The sequence below is a fragment of the Myotis lucifugus genome, unplaced genomic scaffold, assembly GCF_000147115.1.
Source record: "Myotis lucifugus unplaced genomic scaffold, Myoluc2.0 scaffold_681, whole genome shotgun sequence".
Taxonomy (NCBI): Eukaryota; Metazoa; Chordata; class Mammalia; order Chiroptera; family Vespertilionidae; genus Myotis; species Myotis lucifugus.
The window spans coordinates 162,937-181,425 of record NW_005871729.1 but is presented as its reverse complement, the minus strand read 5'-3'; the positions used below and the strand labels follow the sequence as shown (position 1 = coordinate 181,425).

The following is an 18,489-nucleotide window of genomic DNA, read 5'->3' as shown; positions in this document are numbered from 1 at the left end:
TCGTTGTACTGTTGATATTTGGCTCTGTTGACTCATGAGTTTGCTGACCACTGTCCTAGCCCACAGCTCTGTGCAGCTCTAAGGAGCCTTTTTTCAAAACGGCCCTAAAATGCAAGTGGAAATCCACCTGCCAATGATCAGAGTCTAGAAACTGTGTTAAAACCCAGGGGCTGGGGCAGGTGGCACCCACCTTGGCTGTGATGGTCACAGCCTGCATGTTGGGGACAGGCCACTTAATTCATCCATACATGAGGGCAGTCCCTCTCTCATTTACTCCCACAGTTTGTTACATGTGAGCTTCAGGCTTGCGAGTTCTTTATGGGCTGTAAAGCGTAGAATCATAGGAGATTGTTCTTAATTTAGTACAGAAATCGAGGGAAGCTATGGTTCCTGGCCTCTGAGAGCTCATGCCTTAGACTTATAACAAACAAAACCCACCAAGAAATTAAAGCTGTTTGCAAAGCTACTTATAACCATAAGCACAGGTTCTTGTCGGTGCACACCAGGTGCGGGGGGGCGGGGGGGGGCAGGGTAGGTTTAATGCTATAAACACACACACACAAACCAAGTACCGTGAAGGGCCTATGTATTCCCCTGGCTGTTAGGAAAATGTTCAAGCGCCACTTAGATTTACGTATTGTTAACATTTAGCCGTGTTTGCTGTATCTGTAGGTGACTCCTCTTTTGTGGTCTCTTGATAGTTAATGACAAACATCATTTCCTTTTACACCGAAGAATTCAGCGCGCCTCTCCTAACAAAAGGGGCGTGCCCACATGACCACAGCACCGTGATCAAACCTAACCAGCCGACAGGAGTTCCCCAACGTCACCTAATAACTCGCTGATGCTCAGATTCCCTCCGTTTCCTTAAACACCTTTATAGCTGCTCTCTCTCCAAATCAGAATCACGCATTCTGGTCCAGCCAGCATAGGTGAGTGTCGACCTATGAACCGGGAGGTCACGGTTCGATTCCCCATCAGGGCACATGCCCGGGCTGCTGGCTCGATCCCCAGTGGGGGGTGTGCAGGAGGCAGCTGATGCATGATTCTCTCTCACATTGATTTTTCTCTCTCCCTCTCCCTCTCCCTTCTTCTCTGAAATCAATAAAAAAATATTTTTAAAGAAATCCCACATTCTATTCACACACATATTTATTAGTTAAGTATTTTTGGTCTCTTTCATCTGAGAACAGTCCTTCTACTCCCCTCTTTCCCTCCCCCCCCCCCACATGACCTGGACTTTTGGAAGGTAACAGGCAGGGATATGCGTGATTTGTGTGGAAGAATAGTCTGGATTTGTATAATTCTTTTTTTTTCCAAAGTGCTAGGTGTTCCTCTAATAGTGCTTTTCCTGAAAAGGTGTGATGAGTTGCAGGGTCCACTGATGTACGGACACTTCCTGTTGCATCAGACTGATGCCGTCCGGTCAGGCCCTGCCGTGATTGATCATGAACGGAATAGCCGGGCTCGTTTGCCTGCGGCTCCGTCTTCCGTGCAGAATGTCTCTCTCTGCAGCTCTCAGGCTGCACACGGCCCCTCAGAAAGCCTCTCCGAGTGGCTCTGCACCCATTCGTCCTTGTCCTTGGTCCTGCTCTGTGGCATCGCACATGGCGGGTTTCTCCTCCGTCACCCTCCTCCCGCCAGCGCTCCGTGGAGGACAGCCTCCCTCAGCCCATCGCCCGCACCCGCTTCCTCCTGGAAAGGCTCGGCCTCTGTTCCCTCCAGTTACCAATTTCGAGAACAAGAAATTCATGGAGTAGTCACTTCCAATGGGGGCAGCCCAGATTTCTCTTCTGTTTCTGTTTTTGAGGGTTACTATGGATTCATCGATTTTTTTTTCATACTCAGTGTTGTTCTTGTTTTAAAGCAATTTACAAGTACAAAGTATTATTATTTTTTTAATTTGTTGAGGCTAAATGTGAAGCCTGAGTCCTAATGGAGTATAGATTGAATGGGGGGGGGAGGGTTAGTCAGAATAATGTTTTCTTTTAAGCGTGTGTGATTAAAGCTCCCAGTCATTTTTTTTTTTAATTTATGGGATGCTCTTTCCTGAACGCCTCTGAGTACCTTAACCAGAGTCTCGCTGAACACAAGGATGTCAAAAAGGCACATTCAAATTGTTCGCAGAATCAATCAAAAATAATGAGGTGCGAGGAGAAAGTTGTATCCTTGATAATTACATCTATCAGTATCAGAAAACAAAAGAGAACAATCAGGAAATGACAACCGCACTCCCAAGCAGCACATTAAAAAAGGCTAATGAAAAAAGTCTCTTTTAAAAATCGTACCGAATTAGCATTTCAAGTCAATTGACAACCTAAGCGCTGGTGAAGGCCAATCTGGGGCCCAAACAATGGAAGTTCTGTCTCTACTCTTATCTGCTTTTGAAAGGAGTGAGCGCCCCTCACTTTCCTGTTGTCTCCTATGTAAATGGGGCGATTGTCCTAGGGAAGTGGCAGTGCTCCTGTACCTCCAGGGCGTCACCCCGGGGCACTGACGGGCTTAATTGGCGGTTCTGTGTGTTAGGGGCTGACCTGGAGGAAGGGGAGCAGGGGGGCAAGGTGTCCAGAGCGCTCCTCCCAGGTTCTTCCGGTTCTGCCCGGAAAGGGGTTAGTATCTCTGCCACCTTAGACGAGGGGTCCTGAGTGTAGCGTGCGGACCTGTGGGTGGGAGTAGCAGGAGAGCCGGGTGAAGCCTAGAATTAGGGAGAATTCCTTCCTAAACCCAGAGCTGGAGTGGACTCGCCTCCAAGAGAATGAGCTCCCCAAGGCCACCTGTTCAGAGGTTACGATCGCTTTACTCAAAGACGGGGCGCCAGCAGGCAGGGCTCTTCACGTGCCGCTCAGTCTACAAAAAGGGGTGCGTGAAAGGTCATTTAAACGTCCTTTTTTAAAATGAGGGTAAAATCGAATTTTATGCCATGGCTTTAAACAGAAAACCTCAGCACATCCCGACTTGCACATCCCCGTTTTGTCTTTGGGAAAGGAGATGCGTGAGGAAGTCAGGTTCAACGCACAGCATTGTTACGGTCCTGGTACCTCGTTTTGGGTCACATTAAACTTCATTTCATCTGGCGCCAAGTTTAGCAGCTTGTATGTAAGAATATGACTTTGTTAAAAAGAAAAGGAAGTAATATTTTGTTAATATAAGAAGCATTCAAACCCGTAAAGAACTTCTGTGAGTTTATTTGAGCCAATCTGTCGGCAGTTGCCAGGAAGCAGAATCTCGACGGCTTGGGATGCTCCTAGAATGGCGGGTTCATACATTACAGTCAGAGGAGGAGACAGTACGTGGCTGAGTGACATCCACTGGTGACAGATTAGGGAGGCGGGAGCCAGCCAAGGGGGCGGGGGAGGGGAGACCCCTGGGATTGGATAAAAAGTAAAATGAGGGACACATAACTTCTCTTACTTAGGTGGGTGCAGGAGAGTTAACAGTCAACAGTTAAATCAGTGACATTGAGGGGAAAAAGAAATATTACTTTGACATCCCAAGGTACGTTATCATAGATGCAAAAAGACAACAGGATCCGTTAAGGTCACGATGGACCTTTGTCGAGGAAGATACTGGCTTAGGGCGTGAGTACCCACCATAAACTGCTTTTTAATTTAAAACGTTTTGATCTCAGACCGTCCTTTGTGGTGACTTTAGGTCTCTGAGTTGGCAAGGCCGCCACGCAGGCCGTCCCTGAGCTGGTCATGTTCGCACGCGGCCCCTTTTCGCCCACAGTTTTAAATACCATCTGATGGGGGTAGAATTGTTATTCGAATTGTCAGTAGTGACAAACGCATTCTCTTTCCGTGACAAAGGAAGACGTATACATAGATCTTCAAATGTGTCCGCTTATTTGGAAGATGGTAGTGGTGCTAGTATTTCATTATTTTGGTTTGTCAAGTGATTTTATTCTTTATTATTAGACCAGGAGGAAAAAAATAAAAAGCCCTCCGATATTCCGCCCACACACACATCCGTCATCATTTTTGGAGACGCTCGCCGACACGCCGGATGCTTTACTGGGCTAACGAGAGAAAGGCTGGCCGTTAAGTTTATGCCTCTTTGTTTTCCAGCAGGGTGGCGAGTCAGGAGTGATGCTGGAAGTATGCTAATAAACAACGTGTAATGGAGGTCAGCCGGGAGTAAGAAATATTTCCTAACTAGTTCTAAAGGGAAATAACGTTAAAAAAGGGAGAGAGGTTATTTACGCCACACGTGTTGCTCTATATGTCACCATCAAAACCATCTTGTGAACAGCTCCGCGCAGTAAATCTTCCTGGTGCGTGTCAGGGCGTTCGCCGTCCCTGGGAGACTGAGAGTCGGGGCCTCGCTCCCGCCTCGCGTGCTGCCCGTTAGACGGTGGAGGAAGCTCCCATCCCATCCGCGCCAGCGCTGCCGTGTTTCACGAGCAGCACCCGTGTCTGCCGCAGCGGCAAACGCTGTCGTGACAATAACGAAAACTTTGCATTCACGGCCTTTATAGCTTTAATCACGCAGGACAGGGCACAGCCCTCGTGCTGCACGTTGGTTTTGTTGAGTCCTCTGCACGTCATTGCAGATCGCAGGCGGCTCCGTCCTGCGGCTGCTGTCCGCACACCAGGTGTGTGTGCGTGCGGCGGCGAAATGACAATCCGGTGAGAACGCCTGGGCAAGCGGTCATTGATGTGATTTTACAAATGTCATTTTCTCACATTCGGGAGATTTGAAAACCGGATTATTTCATGATGGTTTTAATTATAAATATTAGGTTTCATCGTAGAGGAATTTCTGTGACTGTGTTCTGGAAGACGTAACCGGTACCTTATTGAGTTCGTCTCATAGTGCTGAGCCAGATGTGGGACACAGCGGTAAAGATGTCAGATCATACAGGCTGCTGTCTTGCAGAGCCCAGCGTGTAGAATCCAAGGGCGTATTTCTCTTCCCAGTTGCAGGGCCCTGTGACATCAGGCAAATACTTCCTCGGGCCTCAGTTCCTTTACTGGTGACACTGGAAGTATATCTCCTGCTCTGTTCCCTCTCGGGACCTGGTGTAAAATGATGAATGGTGTTGGTATTTCACTAGGATAAGAAATTATACGAATTCCTTGTGGAAGAAAATATGTATTTAAATGCTAGGACTTACCAATTTTTGAAAAAATCATCTAGATTTCAGACTTCAGCTAAAAATGATAATCTCTAAATCTCTTAGCTAGATCCCCCGAATCTTAATTAATTGGACATTTTATGTGGGGCAGTGGTTCTCAACCTTCTGGTCCTTTAAATACAGTTCCTCATGTGTGACCCAACCATAAAATTATTCTCGTTGCTCCTTCATAACTGTCATGTTGCTACTGTTATGAATCGTCATGTAAATATCTGATATGCAGGATGGTCTTAGGTGACCCCTGTGAAAGGGTCATTCGACCGCCAAAGGAGTCGCGACCCACAGGTTGAGAACCGCTGATGTAGGGGTATCTAGAAGCAACACCACAGTTATTTTGATCAGAATGAAAGCCTGACCTTCAAAAACACTGGTTTCTTGAAACTCCACCACCACGTGTTACAGATTTAAAAAAAAATACCCGCTTCTGTGTTTGACTTTAGGACTCTTTAAAAATATATCATGCCATCATTCGGCGCCTCGTGGCTTCGAACTGTTTGCCACTGGAAGCGTAGTGTTGGGAATGAGGCCACGAGGTCTTAGTGAGGAGCTTGTGTAACGCAGCCCAAGCAGCCCACGGTAGGTTAGTGAGCGACGTCTGTAAGACCAGCATCTCAGAAAAAGCTGCGATTAGGGCTGGGTGTGTGCGTGTGCGTGTGCGTGTGTGTGTGTGTGTGTGTGTGTGTGTAACAAAGCCGTACAAAGTGCATGCGTCTAAGTAATTCTGTCTGTACTTGTTTTCTCAGAAGAAGACCTATCAGTGCATCAAGTGTCAGATGGTTTTCTACAACGAATGGGATATTCAGGTGCATGTTGCAAATCACATGATTGGTGAGTGACCCTCTAAACCTTATTACGGACGGGTGTTTCTCCTGCTTGTGTCCCTCCCTGCCTTGTCCTTACACAGAGTTAAAGATGAATTAATTGTTCAGCCAGCACTGTGTTCCCTAAGCATGATTGATTGATTGTTTTTTTATCACTATTAGTCGGCCTGATCGCGCATTAGCACGTTTCCTTTTCTGCAAGGGCCAGTTTAGACTTCTGCAGAGGGTTACGTGCCTGCTGCCCGTCAGAGCACAGGTGATTAACAAATTAAACTCCTAATCACGTGCGCATTATTGGGAACGGACAGGAATGGTTAATGAACTGGGTGTTCGCTTTCCGCGGAGTTTGAGATGGGTTTTAATTTCAGAAGTTATTACGGTAATGGCACTGCTGCTGCTGCTGACGCATCTTTGTTTCAGAATCCAAAGTGGGGAGCTGTTGGGATGGGGACACATAAATAATTCAAATGGCCACGAGCTGGTTTTGACCTGGATGGTTCCACCAGCCTGGAAGTGATCGTGATTGAAAAGGTCACGTGAAGAATTTGGTGCTCCTTGTTTATTGCAGAAAATTCACACAGCTCTTGAGAGAGGGCGTCTGGGCCGAGCCCCTGGGGTCCCTGGGGACCAGTGTTCCCGGGATGTTGCATCCATCCCCGGGGCCGGAGCTAAAAGGATCCTTTTGCCACCTGTGCACGGCGTCCCATGGTCCCTTCGGTCCTGGGGGCTCGCCTCCCATGCTTTCTAATTGGATAAGCACTTAGGAACAACACTGAGAGTTCTACCAGCCGATTAAACTTTGTCAAGCAGATCTCTTTCTGCCAGTGAAATGATAATTGCTGTTTCTTTAAGCTGTTTCTGTACTCACTTGTATTTTTATACTATGAGAGGGTTTTTTATTTCTTACTGGCTGCATGGCGTTCTGTAACACCACCAATAATTGTGACGTGATATTTATAAAGTCTGATTAACCTTGTGTTCTCCTGTCGCCAAACTCGAAGACAGGCAGGAATATGCAGCAGCAGCTTCACAGAATGTTCTGTGGGAGGGTTACTCCCACTGCTGCCGCTGACCACGCAAACCAGCCGTCCCAAACGTCTAAGGCTCTTGCAGATATTAATAAAGACAAATTCAAAGCATGTTGGGAAATTGATTAATAGGTTTTCAATAGGATTTGCTTTATCGTTTTCAAATGATGGGTCTCTGGGAGGATTCTTGCTGATAAAAGACTAAGTGTTCATTGTGCAAATGGAACATGCGTGTGACAGCTGGACTGTGGGTCACTGTATCGCTGTTTCCCAGGCCTAAGACTAGTATTGTTAGCGATGTTCTTGAACATTGAACAGCATGTCGTTAACTGTGACAGAATAACAATGACAACTTGACTGAATGTTTAACAGAGGGCGAACTGCGAGATTCAAACAATGCGTTTTCTTGCAGTTCCCTTCCATTTGGGACTAAAAAAAAAACTCTCCATAAACTTTCAAAACTGCTTTTTGGGGGCTGGGGAGGGTGGATTAGAAGGAAGTTCTTCTTGTCCTAGAAGTTTCATACTTCCCGGCGCTGTTTCCGGAGCAGAGGTTCGGCGGCGACCATCTGCGACTCTGCGCTGTGCGCAGGGCACACGGGCTTCGGGGAGGAGTCCTCGCCGCTGTGGGCATTGAGTGGAACCCGTGGTTCATGCCTCTGAGGAGCCGTGTGTGGTGTGGCCTCGCTTTTGGTTCTGGGTCTGCTCTTCAGAGGAGCGGACTGCGTGTCTCCGCCACGTGGCTGCGGTCCTGGCACGTGGGAGGCCCGATTGGGTGCGGGTGGCAGGGCTTTCTGACCCCCGGTTCAGTGCCCTTTGTCCCTGAGGTTCTCGGCCGGTCCTGGCCCTTCCTTTCAAGTTGCTCGATACCCTCCCTTGGCATTTCCTTTGATTCCTGGCTGCATTCGTGCATTTCCCCGGTGCACCCCCCCCCCCCGCCTCACGGTGGGTTAATAGGACACTCACTCTCCCTGGGGTCTGAGCATTTAACAGCCCACCTTCTACCAGCGACGCGAACTCTCCTCCTCCTCACGGAGGCCCGTGACGTAACAGTCACGCTGCTTTTAATAAGAAAGCATGTGGTCTTCTTGCACTTGCGGCCTGAACAGCTGAATAGCATCCATTCGGTTGTCCTGTCTGTTGACCATGCATCCAGGCCTCACACTGCCTTTGTGTCGTTACATCTAGAGAGGGCGGGGGGGGAGTGGAGCGGGCGAAGTCACGGAGGCTAAGATATCCTTTTCTAAGGCCCCAGTGTGATGCTTAGTCTCTCAAATGAGGCAGGCGGCCTGGCTGTGTTGGCTGAAATTCCTCCACGGAGGGTAGGTATGTGCAGGTTGTGGATCTGTGTATGTTTTTGTCTAATCAAAAAGGCATCGCAGCTGGACTCGGAGCGGGGAAGAGCGATCAGAGGCCGAACCCCTCGCGCTCTGTGTGTGAACGCGTGCCCGTGCGTTTGCGGAGTTTGCTTTACGTTTCAATCCCCGAGGAAGGATCGCCCCCGAGGGAAAGCCAGGTCTGAGGGGCGCCCTGCGGGCCACTCGCATCCCTTCTCTAACCGGGTCCTCCGTGTGCTTCCCTGTCGCACACGTGTGTGAAGGCGGCCTCAGTGTCAGGCGGCCTCCGCGCCTCTTCCTGGCCCCGGGCTGTGGGCCAGGGACACGCGTGTGAGGAAAACCGTCACTGTTTCTAGCAGGTCCGCACCGGAGCCGGCTGCCTCAGTGCCCGCAGCCAGTGGTGGACACGTGGTCTGAGTTGCAGGAATAATTATTCCATGAAAATGCAGGAGGGATTTGACTTATGTCTATTAAGGAAAAAAAGGAAACCTCACATGCCACCCCCTTTTGACACATTTCAGTAAGAAATCAGACCAGTGACTGTATTTAGGGGTTTCTTTTCTTACACACACACACACACACACATACATGAACACATGTGCACACACGCACACACATGAACACATGTGCACACACACACATACACATGCACACACACACACACACATACGCACACACGAGCTACAAAACACTTGGACCGCCTTCCTGGGAAAGGCTTCCCTCTCAATGGCACAGGGGAGAGCCTCTCCCTGCTGCCTGGTCCCTCCACACAGTGTAGTTGGGGTTTGCCCTGAGGGTGCAGAGAGCAGCCATTGTGCCGGGCGCCCTGCAGCTCATTCCTCAGGCTCTTTGTCAGCTCAGTGCATACGTGCATCCGTCCATAGGAGCTGTTACATCTCCTTCGAGGGTGCTGTGTCACTGTGCTTGGTACAGGTCAGCCCAGGTAGAGATGAAACTGCAGAACGCAAGTGGGGTTAACCCAGCGAGGGCCCCGCCTCCGCGACCCCGAGGCCCCGCAGCCGTGAACGTGTCAGATGCTGGGGTGAGGGCCGACGAGGCCGTGATGGAAAGAGACGGACGCGTTGCCAACAGCTGTTCGTGAGAAGCTGCCTTTTCTCACTCTGGTAATTCTTGACCAATAATTGCCGTCCTCTAATGACCTAGTTCAGTTACAGAGAAGTCTCATCCCTACGGAGGTTGGCGTTGTGACACGCACATAAGTCCCCAACGAGATGGTGTGTTCCAGCAGCCACACGCACTGTCTCGGAAGCGCAGGAGCAACTGGGAGCGGCGGGGTGGACACCCGCAGGCCCTCTCCACCGCAGGCCGGCGGCGGCACGGGGGTCCGGAGGGAGGGGGCCACTGTCCCCGAGCGGTCGCACATTGTGGCTCTGAGGACGGTGGTCAGGGTGCAGCTGGGCTGTTCCCCGCCTCCCCTAACCTTCCTGGAGGGCGGGTAGGAAGGGAATGGCTGCACACCACTCACCTAAGACTTGTCTTTAAAAATCAACTTAGAAATGATGACTTAACGCTGTGTTTTTTTGTATTTTTCATCTGATCCGAAAGACATGTCCTAACCGCAAAATTGGGCCTAAGGTGGCAGAGTGCCCTGTTTTGTGGAGAAAAAAAAGGAAAATCCAAAAATAGTCGCTAATGAACATGTCCCAGATGGACCAGGTGATGTTTAGAGCATTTGGGGGAAGCATGTATATTTATCTCTTAAAAAAGCAAAACTAGAATTTAAGACTATATTGCCCTGGCTGGCTTGGCTCAGTGTATAGAGCAGTGATGGCGAACCTATGACACGCGTGTCAGAGGTGACACGCGAACTCATATTTTTGGTTGATTTTTCTTTGTTAAATGGCATTTAAATATATAAAATAAATATCAAAAATATAAGTCTTTGTTTTACTATGGTTGCAAAGATAAAAAAATTTCTATATGTGACACGGCACCAGAGTTAAGTTAGGGTTTTTCAAAATGCTGACACGCCGAGCTCAAAAGGTTTGACATCACTGGTATAGAGCATTGGCCTCAGATGGAAGGGTCCCGGGTTTGATTCTGGTCAAGGGCACGTAATTTGGTTGCAGGCTCTATGCCCAGCCCTGGACAGGGCACCTGCTGGAGGCAACCAATCGATGTGTCTCTCTCTCTCTCACATGGTTTTTCTCTGTCTCTCCCCCTCTTCCCTCTCTTTCACTCTCTCTAAACATTGATGGAAAAATATCCTCGGGTGAGGATTAACAACAACAAAGACTGTAAATGCGAGGTAATATGAAAACAGTGGACACAGATATATTTCCATTCGAATAGCTAACTCTCAGTGCTGTGTAGGTAAATGTGATTTTAAGAGGCCGTGGGAAGGTCAAGCCTTCTGCGGCACCCGCGAGAGGATGCGAACCCTGTGCGTTACGCTGCACGTGGTACACAGCCCTGACGTGGAGACGGAAAGAAGGCAGGAGTCAGTCTGGTACGGGGTGCGTTGAGCTGGTTGTGGGCGTTCGTGCTGCTGTTTGCTAGATGCCTCAGGCCACAGATGGCCTCCTGTGCCTTCATCCCTGCAGTGGGCAGTGTGCTAGGCGACTGATCTTCATTAGGGTCTGGTGACGTTCAGTATCACCTCTGAAGCATTTGAGCCTGAATGCTCTCGCTGTCGCGTAGACGAAAGCCAGTATTTCAGGACTGTGGTGTCTCTGGGCTTTATATGCCTCAGGGGGACATGACCAGAGATGTGGATCTCTGCACGGGAGGATAGGGGCTGCGTGGCCCTTTAAGCTCTCAGTGTTCGTTGGCTGCGTTTGTTCCTAAAGAACAGAAATGAGTCTACAGTGATGTGGGGAGTCTACGGGCGTACACACTGCACTGTCCTACGGAGCTCAAAGGCATCAGGTTCTCTGGAGTTTACATTAATTCTCAACGAGGTGATTGCATTTTTTTTAGGTCATCTTCATTTGATTGCTTACAAAACTCAGGGAATTCAGAAACGAGCATTTGGTGTTAAATATGGTGAAATACTGGCTTATTTCATCCAGAGCTGGATTAAAAGCGATGAAATCTGGGCAGTTTACTGGTAACAGAAAGCTACCCTCGTGTGGGCAATGCTGGCTTATTTGAAAAGCCCACAAAGGGTTTCTGCATGGACCGTCCAGAAGGGACCCCTCTCTTTCATCGCCATCTGCACAGGAGCCGAGGACTGGGCCAGGTCATCTCTCCTCAGCTGTCAGGGCATTAGCGTAGGTAATGGAGCAAGCGCCGCGTTCTGCTGGGTGTTGTTTCTCAGAGATGCTCATCGATTTACACAGATAATTCTATTTATTTCTCAGAGTTGGTCCAAGTGAGCCCGGCAGAATCACAAACACCAGAGCATTTCCAATGACTTTATCTTTGTGTGCAACGTAACTTTTGTTTAAAAAAAACACACACACACACACAAAACGGTGTCACACCTACTGTGCAGATGGCTGCATGATTTGTAAACCAGCCAAAACATTTAAACCGATGTGCGAGCTGGGGATAGAGCAAGTGAAGGGTACAATAGAGTGCGGGCCACCGGTTCCGATAATCAGAGGATTCTAAGTTGTGTGCCGTGCGGAGGGCTGGTCACAGCGATGGCGGGGACGCGTGCCAGGGACGGCAAGGTGCCTCCTGGATCTCAGGATGGCGCCTGGGCCCCGCAGGCCGCGGTTTGAGAACCGCACATTTGCTGTACAGCTGGCGGCTCTGTGTGGGGACATCAGATAAAACTTATGTAGAATGAAGTGTTATTGCTCAGGATGAAATGGTTCAGAGAGGGGATTTGGGACAGTAACTGAACCCGGAGTCCTGGTACCCAGGAAGCAGACTGTAAATATGAAGAGGGCTTAATTATCTGCGCGATTTAACAGAAACTCAAGACGTGTTCAGAAAGGACACAGAGGCGGACACGGAGCCGGGCTGCGCGGCTTCCCGGGCGCCGAGTGGGGCCACGCGGCCTCCTCCTGGCTCCCCCGCTCACCTGCCTGAAAACAAAGGCAATTTTAAAGAAAATAAAAGAACGAAATGCCTTTAAAAAACAAAACATCTTTCTGAGATGAGACAGTTTTCCAGAGCTCATTTAGTTATTTGGATTATTTCTTAAACAACTTCTAGAGAGAGCCTCTGAGCCCTCTCTCATTTCAGGGTTAAGCTCTCAGGAGGCAATTCAGAGTGGCCCTTGTTTGGTGTTTTCGCCTGCTTGCAACAGCTGTGATTTTCCAGAATCCAGAATCCTAGCCCTAGCAGGTGTGGCTCAGTGGATAGAGCGCAGCCTGTGGACTGAAGGGTCCCGGGTTCGATTTGGATCAAGGGCACATGCCCGGGTTGTGGGCTCGATCCGTGCAGGAGGCAGCCGATCCATGACTCTCTCTCGTCATCGATGTTCCCATCTCTCTCTCCCTCCCCTTTCTCTCTGAAGTCAATAAAAATACTAAAAAAGGAAAAGACCATCCTGGCTGTTCGGGGAGTTTCTGGGTTCCACGCCACTCGCACAGCCTCCTGCACGTTCGTGGTGACGGTGGTTTTCCGAGGGACGGAGACTCTGGCGGAGACGCAGGCAGGTGGAAGGTTGTGTCTGGCACATTTTGAAGTTTCTCTGCCCGTGAAGAGGCCGGGGAGACTGGCGCTGGGGCGGGGCCCGGATGCCGGCGCCCTGGCTGGGCTCGGCACGGCGATGCAGGGAGGACAGTGTCCGCCAGAGGGACAGCTCCCTGTGACGGGGCCAGCGGTGGGCCCAGCTCTCGTGCTCCCTGCGCCTTGCTGTAGACCAGTGGTTCTCAACCTTCTGGCCCTTTAAATACAGTTCCTCATGTTGTGACCCAACCATAAAATTATTTCCGTTGCTACTTCATAACTGTCATGTTGCTACTGTTATGAATCGTCATGTAAACATCTGATATGCAGGATGGTCTTAGGCGACCCCTGTGAAAGGGTCGTTCGACCGCCAAAGGGGTCACGACCCACGGTTGAGAACCGCTGCTCTAGACCATGCTGCGCGGACCCACTTTCCACTCGCTGTCTGATATGTTTGCTATCAAATGTGGATCTTTGTTCCTTTTTCTTTTTTAAATATATTTTTATTGATTTCAGAGAGGGAGAGGGAGAGAGAGATAGGAGCATTGAGGATGAGAGAGACTCATTGATCGGCTGCCTCCTGCACACCCCCCTCCCACCCCCTTCATGAGGATCGAGCCTGCAACCGGGCATGTGCCCTGACCGGGAATCGAACCTGTGACCTCCTGGTTCATGGGTCAGCACTCAACCACTGAGTCACTGCGGCCGGGCTCAAATGTGGATCTCTGTCTCTGAGTGAAGTCTGCAAAACATTCTTGAATGGAGGACACAAATGAGCAATAGAGACACACAGAGCCCTGCTCTCCGACGCAGGACACACGGCGCATCGGGGTCTGCTTTTCACGGTCGGTCAGGCACGCACGAAGGAGAGGCTCTAGGACCTGTTTCCGTCGGTTGCGTCTCTTTTCAGGGCCGTGGATAGCTGGGAACAAAGGCAAGGGAGCGGCCTGGAGGGGGTGAGGAACCGCAGCCGCGGCTGCATCCTGGGCGGGTGGGGCTGCACAGGTCACCTTTAGAATTATGCCGATGACAGCAGAGCCACCTGCCGAGACCGCAGGTACCGCGCTCAGGATGGCGCCCGCGCCCGGCCGGCCGCCGTCGGAGGGCGCACATTTGCTGTACAGCTGGCGGCTCTGTATGGGGCGGCCGTGTGGGCTGGGAGGGAGCTGGAAAGGAGACAAGCATGAAATTTCTTCTAACCCCAACTCGGTTTTTCTGTGCTGTTGGCTGCCTCTCAGCTCCTTGACAAAAAAAAAAAAAGAAAAACCCAATCAGGCCCCCTTTAATCCGCCTGTGATTACCACTGGTATAAAAAGAGGAGCATAATGAGGAAAAATGCCTCGTTTTGTTGCCTTCAAAAGCCAACAAATTGGAGTTAACTTGACAGGAAGTGGCTTAATAATTAGATTATTTATTTATTCCTGACACATATCCCCCTGTTACTAGTCTCGGGAGACCCCGGAGATGGTACGATTTTCAAGCTGCCATTACTTGGCTGTCTTCTGTGAACAAAGAAGCTACTATCTATCAGTCAATTAAATGTGCTCTTCAGGCGGCCGCGCGGGCCGCGGAGGGAGCCCGGGGACGGTGGCCGGCCGCCCGCCTCTGTTCTGTACATCACACTCTCAACTGCCGGCCCGCGGGGATGGAGTGGAGTCGTGCATTAAAATATCACTTGTTGATTTGTTTGCTAATGAAGAGCCATTGAAATGTTTGTGTATTTCTAGGGCAAAACGGTTGCTAACGGGGCCTCCTCGCCGGCATGTCTTAGTTCATCTGCCCCGAGTGCTTATTTAAGAATTACTAAAATTAAACTCAACAACCAGATAAGAAAACACCTCCGAGAGAACAGGAGGTGGTTTTTGTGTGTTTTTTTAAACTATACTTTCATCAGATGGAGCGAATGAAGGCAGGAAAATAGAGAGAGGGTGCCATTGCAACCCCTGGCTCGCATTGTATGAATCTGAACAGCCGGTTTCCTCTGACATAACATGGAAGTCTCTCTCAGGGTGGGGAGCTGCCCTCTCGGTGCTGGACGACATGGAATCCCTGTGAGGACAGTCTCCGAAGATACTGTACCTTTTTAAGGCGAATGACGTTTTGGTAGCAGTTTCTCTGACTCGGTGCCTATGCAGGCCCGTCCTTCTCAGGAGCGGAGTGGGGGCTTTCACAGCCAAACCCATAGAGCGTCCGTGACGTATCGGACCCGTGATGCGGGAGGCAGTCAGTCGCACAGCCCCGCCGTGGCGCAGACGCGGGACTTGCTTCTGCATACGTTCCTTTGCCTGCTGCCTCTGTCTTTTCTGAAGCATCACCTGCTTTCCTGCGAAGTGGCGGTGACTTTTCAGCCAGTGTCTTCATCTCCTAACACATTTATCGGCTTCTTACCACTCGCCGTGTCTTTGCTGGACTCCTCTGACTCCCAGTGTGTGGCTGTAAGAGTGTATCCGTCGTCAGGGGTTGGGGCCCCCAGAGCTCTAGGTGCCCGTAGCATCATGCCGGTGCTGTGCTGAAGTGTGTACCGGGGCCTCCGCCATGGACAGGGATAAACTGGGAATTTAAACCAAGGCCACTGAGTATTGAAAAGTGCCCCCTCTTCTTCCCTTCAGACTTTGGAAACCAGGAACCAAGCTTCACCTGTGTTTTCACGATGACCTGACAACAGGCCGTCAGATGTTCATTCAAGCTGTCATCGGATGGCCGCGGTCCTCATTCCTACCCTGTTATTCCAAGTCATTTTGTTAGAAAAAGCTTGGCTACGCGGGAGGTGTTCTGTAATAGAAAATGAATTTGAAACACTTTTCATTAATTGGTGATTAATATATTTCAGGATTAGTTTAAGCAGGGCCCTACCTCCTGCCCAGTCAAGTATGTTCTGGTTAATATCCAATTATCTGCACCTTCGTAGTTATTATGTCTTAATATTTCGGATGTGAGAACCAGGAGCTGGGAGAGCAATGCTAATGAGGACCGTAGAGCAAGAATTAGCCAATGACATACTCAGTGATCCTTGGTGAGGAGAGAATCTCTCCCCGGAACACGTGCTCCCCTCTTCCAGGCCCCGCCGAGAAGTGAGGCCATGGCCACAGGCAAGAACCAGGAAATTCGCCGTCTTCCCTCTTCCATCATCGTCGCCTGAATGTTCAGGGTTCAGCTTCGTCTCAAAACAGGGCGTTCCCTTTACGACCGAGAGCTCATTTGCGTGTTCCAAACAGGAGACGCCATGTCCTTTATCTTCCCGTTGAACAAAGTCACAAGTTGTCGCCTCCTCGGGGGAGGCTTTAACGCAGATCCGTGGAAGCGCCTTTGCTGCCGCACTGAGGGCGCGGCTTCCTGCTCCTCCCTCCTCTTCCCCACGGTTATGGCCACGCTGCGTGCGGGTGGCCGCGCTCGATGCAATTTCTTCACAGGTAATTTCAGTGTTGAACCCTCCGCCGAGGCTCCCCGGCAGGGCCCCCGGTGGCGTGTGCTGCCCCCCGCCGCGCTGGGCACGTGCACCACCCCTGTGCACGCTGTGCTGTAATGAAGCCACGTCAGTAAATTGCAGAGCGGGGGGTTGTTGCACGGGGCTGACTACGGCACCTCGGGGTCCATTTGCACCAGATTATTCTTTTTATGGTTATGATTCCTTCCCCTCTCCGGTGCTCTCTTGCTGCCCAACTTGCTGTTGGCCACTTGCAGCCCCGAGGGGCCTGAGGGAACATTGCGGGCATCATTGTTTCTCCAAGGCGCACGCCCATCACCGTTCACTTCCAAACCCAGAGGCCCCGGCGGCTCCGCGGGGCTTTGTTGATGCTCCTTTTCTCCGAGGGCGTCCTTTCTCCTGCTCCTCGTCGCCATCTTCCTAAGAGAACAGATTCGTTATGAACAAAAGTGGGCCCATTGGTTTGCAGACATTTCATGTCGATGTTATGGCTCTGCAGGCAGGAAGGTCAGCTGACCTGGTCCCTCCCCCAGGGCGGTTCACTAATTTCAGAAGGGACGTCCGTGGGATTCCTGTTTAAGGAGAAGATTTGTATTTTCAATATCTTCTTGGGTTTCATTAAAACGTGAGGTCATTATGAATATTGTAGAGATTAGTAACTTCTCCTTACCAAGTAGCCATTTCCTGCCCCAGCCAACTTCTGTCGCCCAATAACTAATAAAAAATCGGTGTGGCCTGAAGGCAGGGGCCTTGTCTTCTTACCAGACAGAGCCAGGAGCCAGGTTTGACCCAGGGGTGGGTGTGTGTGCATGTGGGTGACGCTAACCGATCTTGGGGCCTGTGTCCTTGTGTTCCAGCTGCTACGGCAGCTGCTGTTCTGCTTCTCTCTGAGCCTGGGCCACGTCGCCGCATCCCGGGTGAAATCTAGAGTTAGAGCCGACGCACCTTCCACTGAGCCATCAACCTGCTGGGCCAGCGACGCCAGGCCCCGGCCCCTCGGCCGCGCGCGCTTCCGCTGGTGGGCCCGAGGACATCGATTTCGAGCTGTCATTTCTAGTGCTCATGCTATAGAATGGAAATTTAAACCTTAATCCACTCAGGGATGCAATTAATTTTTAATGGGCAGTAATACTAATTGAAATAGCCTGAATTTAGTAAGTCACCACCAGACATTTTCCAAAGCAAGCGGCTCCACCGAGAACGGAGAGGACAGCATCGCTGTTGCGCATTTCCAGGACGGAGGCCCACTCTGGCTCCGGGGGAGGGGCTGCTCTTTAAATTAGACCATAGTGCACCTCTCTGTGCACAGAGCTCGCTTTTCAGAGAGAATTCCTACTGTTTTACCCTCTGGAATAGGCAAAAAATGTTCCAATTACTTTTTTGTAATGCAAAATTATATTAACATTGTTTTTTAAAGCAATTATGAAGTCACTGGCCAGCAATGTCATGGTTAAACACATGAGTCTTTTTAAAAGATATATTTTTATTGGCTTCTTTAGAGAGGGAGGAAGGGAGAGGGATAGAGAAGAGAAACATCAGTGATGAGGGAGAAACATCATCGATCGGCTGCCTCCTGCACGTCCGCTACTGGGGATCGAGCCCAAAACCCAGGCATGTGCCCTGACCAGCAACTGAACCTTGTGAGGTCTTGGTTCAGGGGTCAACACTCAACCACTGAGCAACACCGGCCGGGCCAAACACAACCATCTCAATGACTAATCTCATTGTAGGCTATGAATTTGAGATCCTGTTCCCAGACGTGAGGAGTAGGTTGGTTTATCGGCGTCTGTAAACCTGCTGCCTTGTTTGGTGTGTGTGTTCCCGAGAACCAAACGTGCACCCCGCTTTATCTCGCTGGAAACTGCCTTTCGCTTCTGCGCATTATTTCAAAATGGCCTTTTAAATGTGTTGGGAGGGCTTCTTTTTTTTCTAGCCAGAGGAACACAAATTTTGCACAGTAAAACCAAATGATTTCCAGTCATTTCTACACTAAAAATGTTCTTTAACCACATTTATCTGCTGGTAAATGAGGATTTTAAAATGCATCAGCTCTGCTGATGAATGGGCGCAGTGTTCAAACGGGCACCCGCATTAAGTTAAAAAAGGCAGCACCGTACATCCTGCTCCAGTGGCTCCCGCATCACCGTATCTAATAG

At 50.1% G+C, this 18,489-nt stretch overlaps 1 protein-coding gene across 1 annotated transcript in view; it reads left to right on the top strand.

The window, feature by feature from the left end:
* ZNF521 (zinc finger protein 521) overlaps positions 1-18,489 on the top strand; it is a 248,126-nt gene that overhangs the window by 113,793 nt on the left and 115,844 nt on the right. Inside the window, exon 3 of the mRNA XM_006105409.3 lies at positions 5,881-5,965. Coding sequence (XP_006105471.2) covers positions 5,881-5,965 — 85 coding nt within the window. The remainder of the gene's footprint in view (positions 1-5,880; positions 5,966-18,489) is intronic.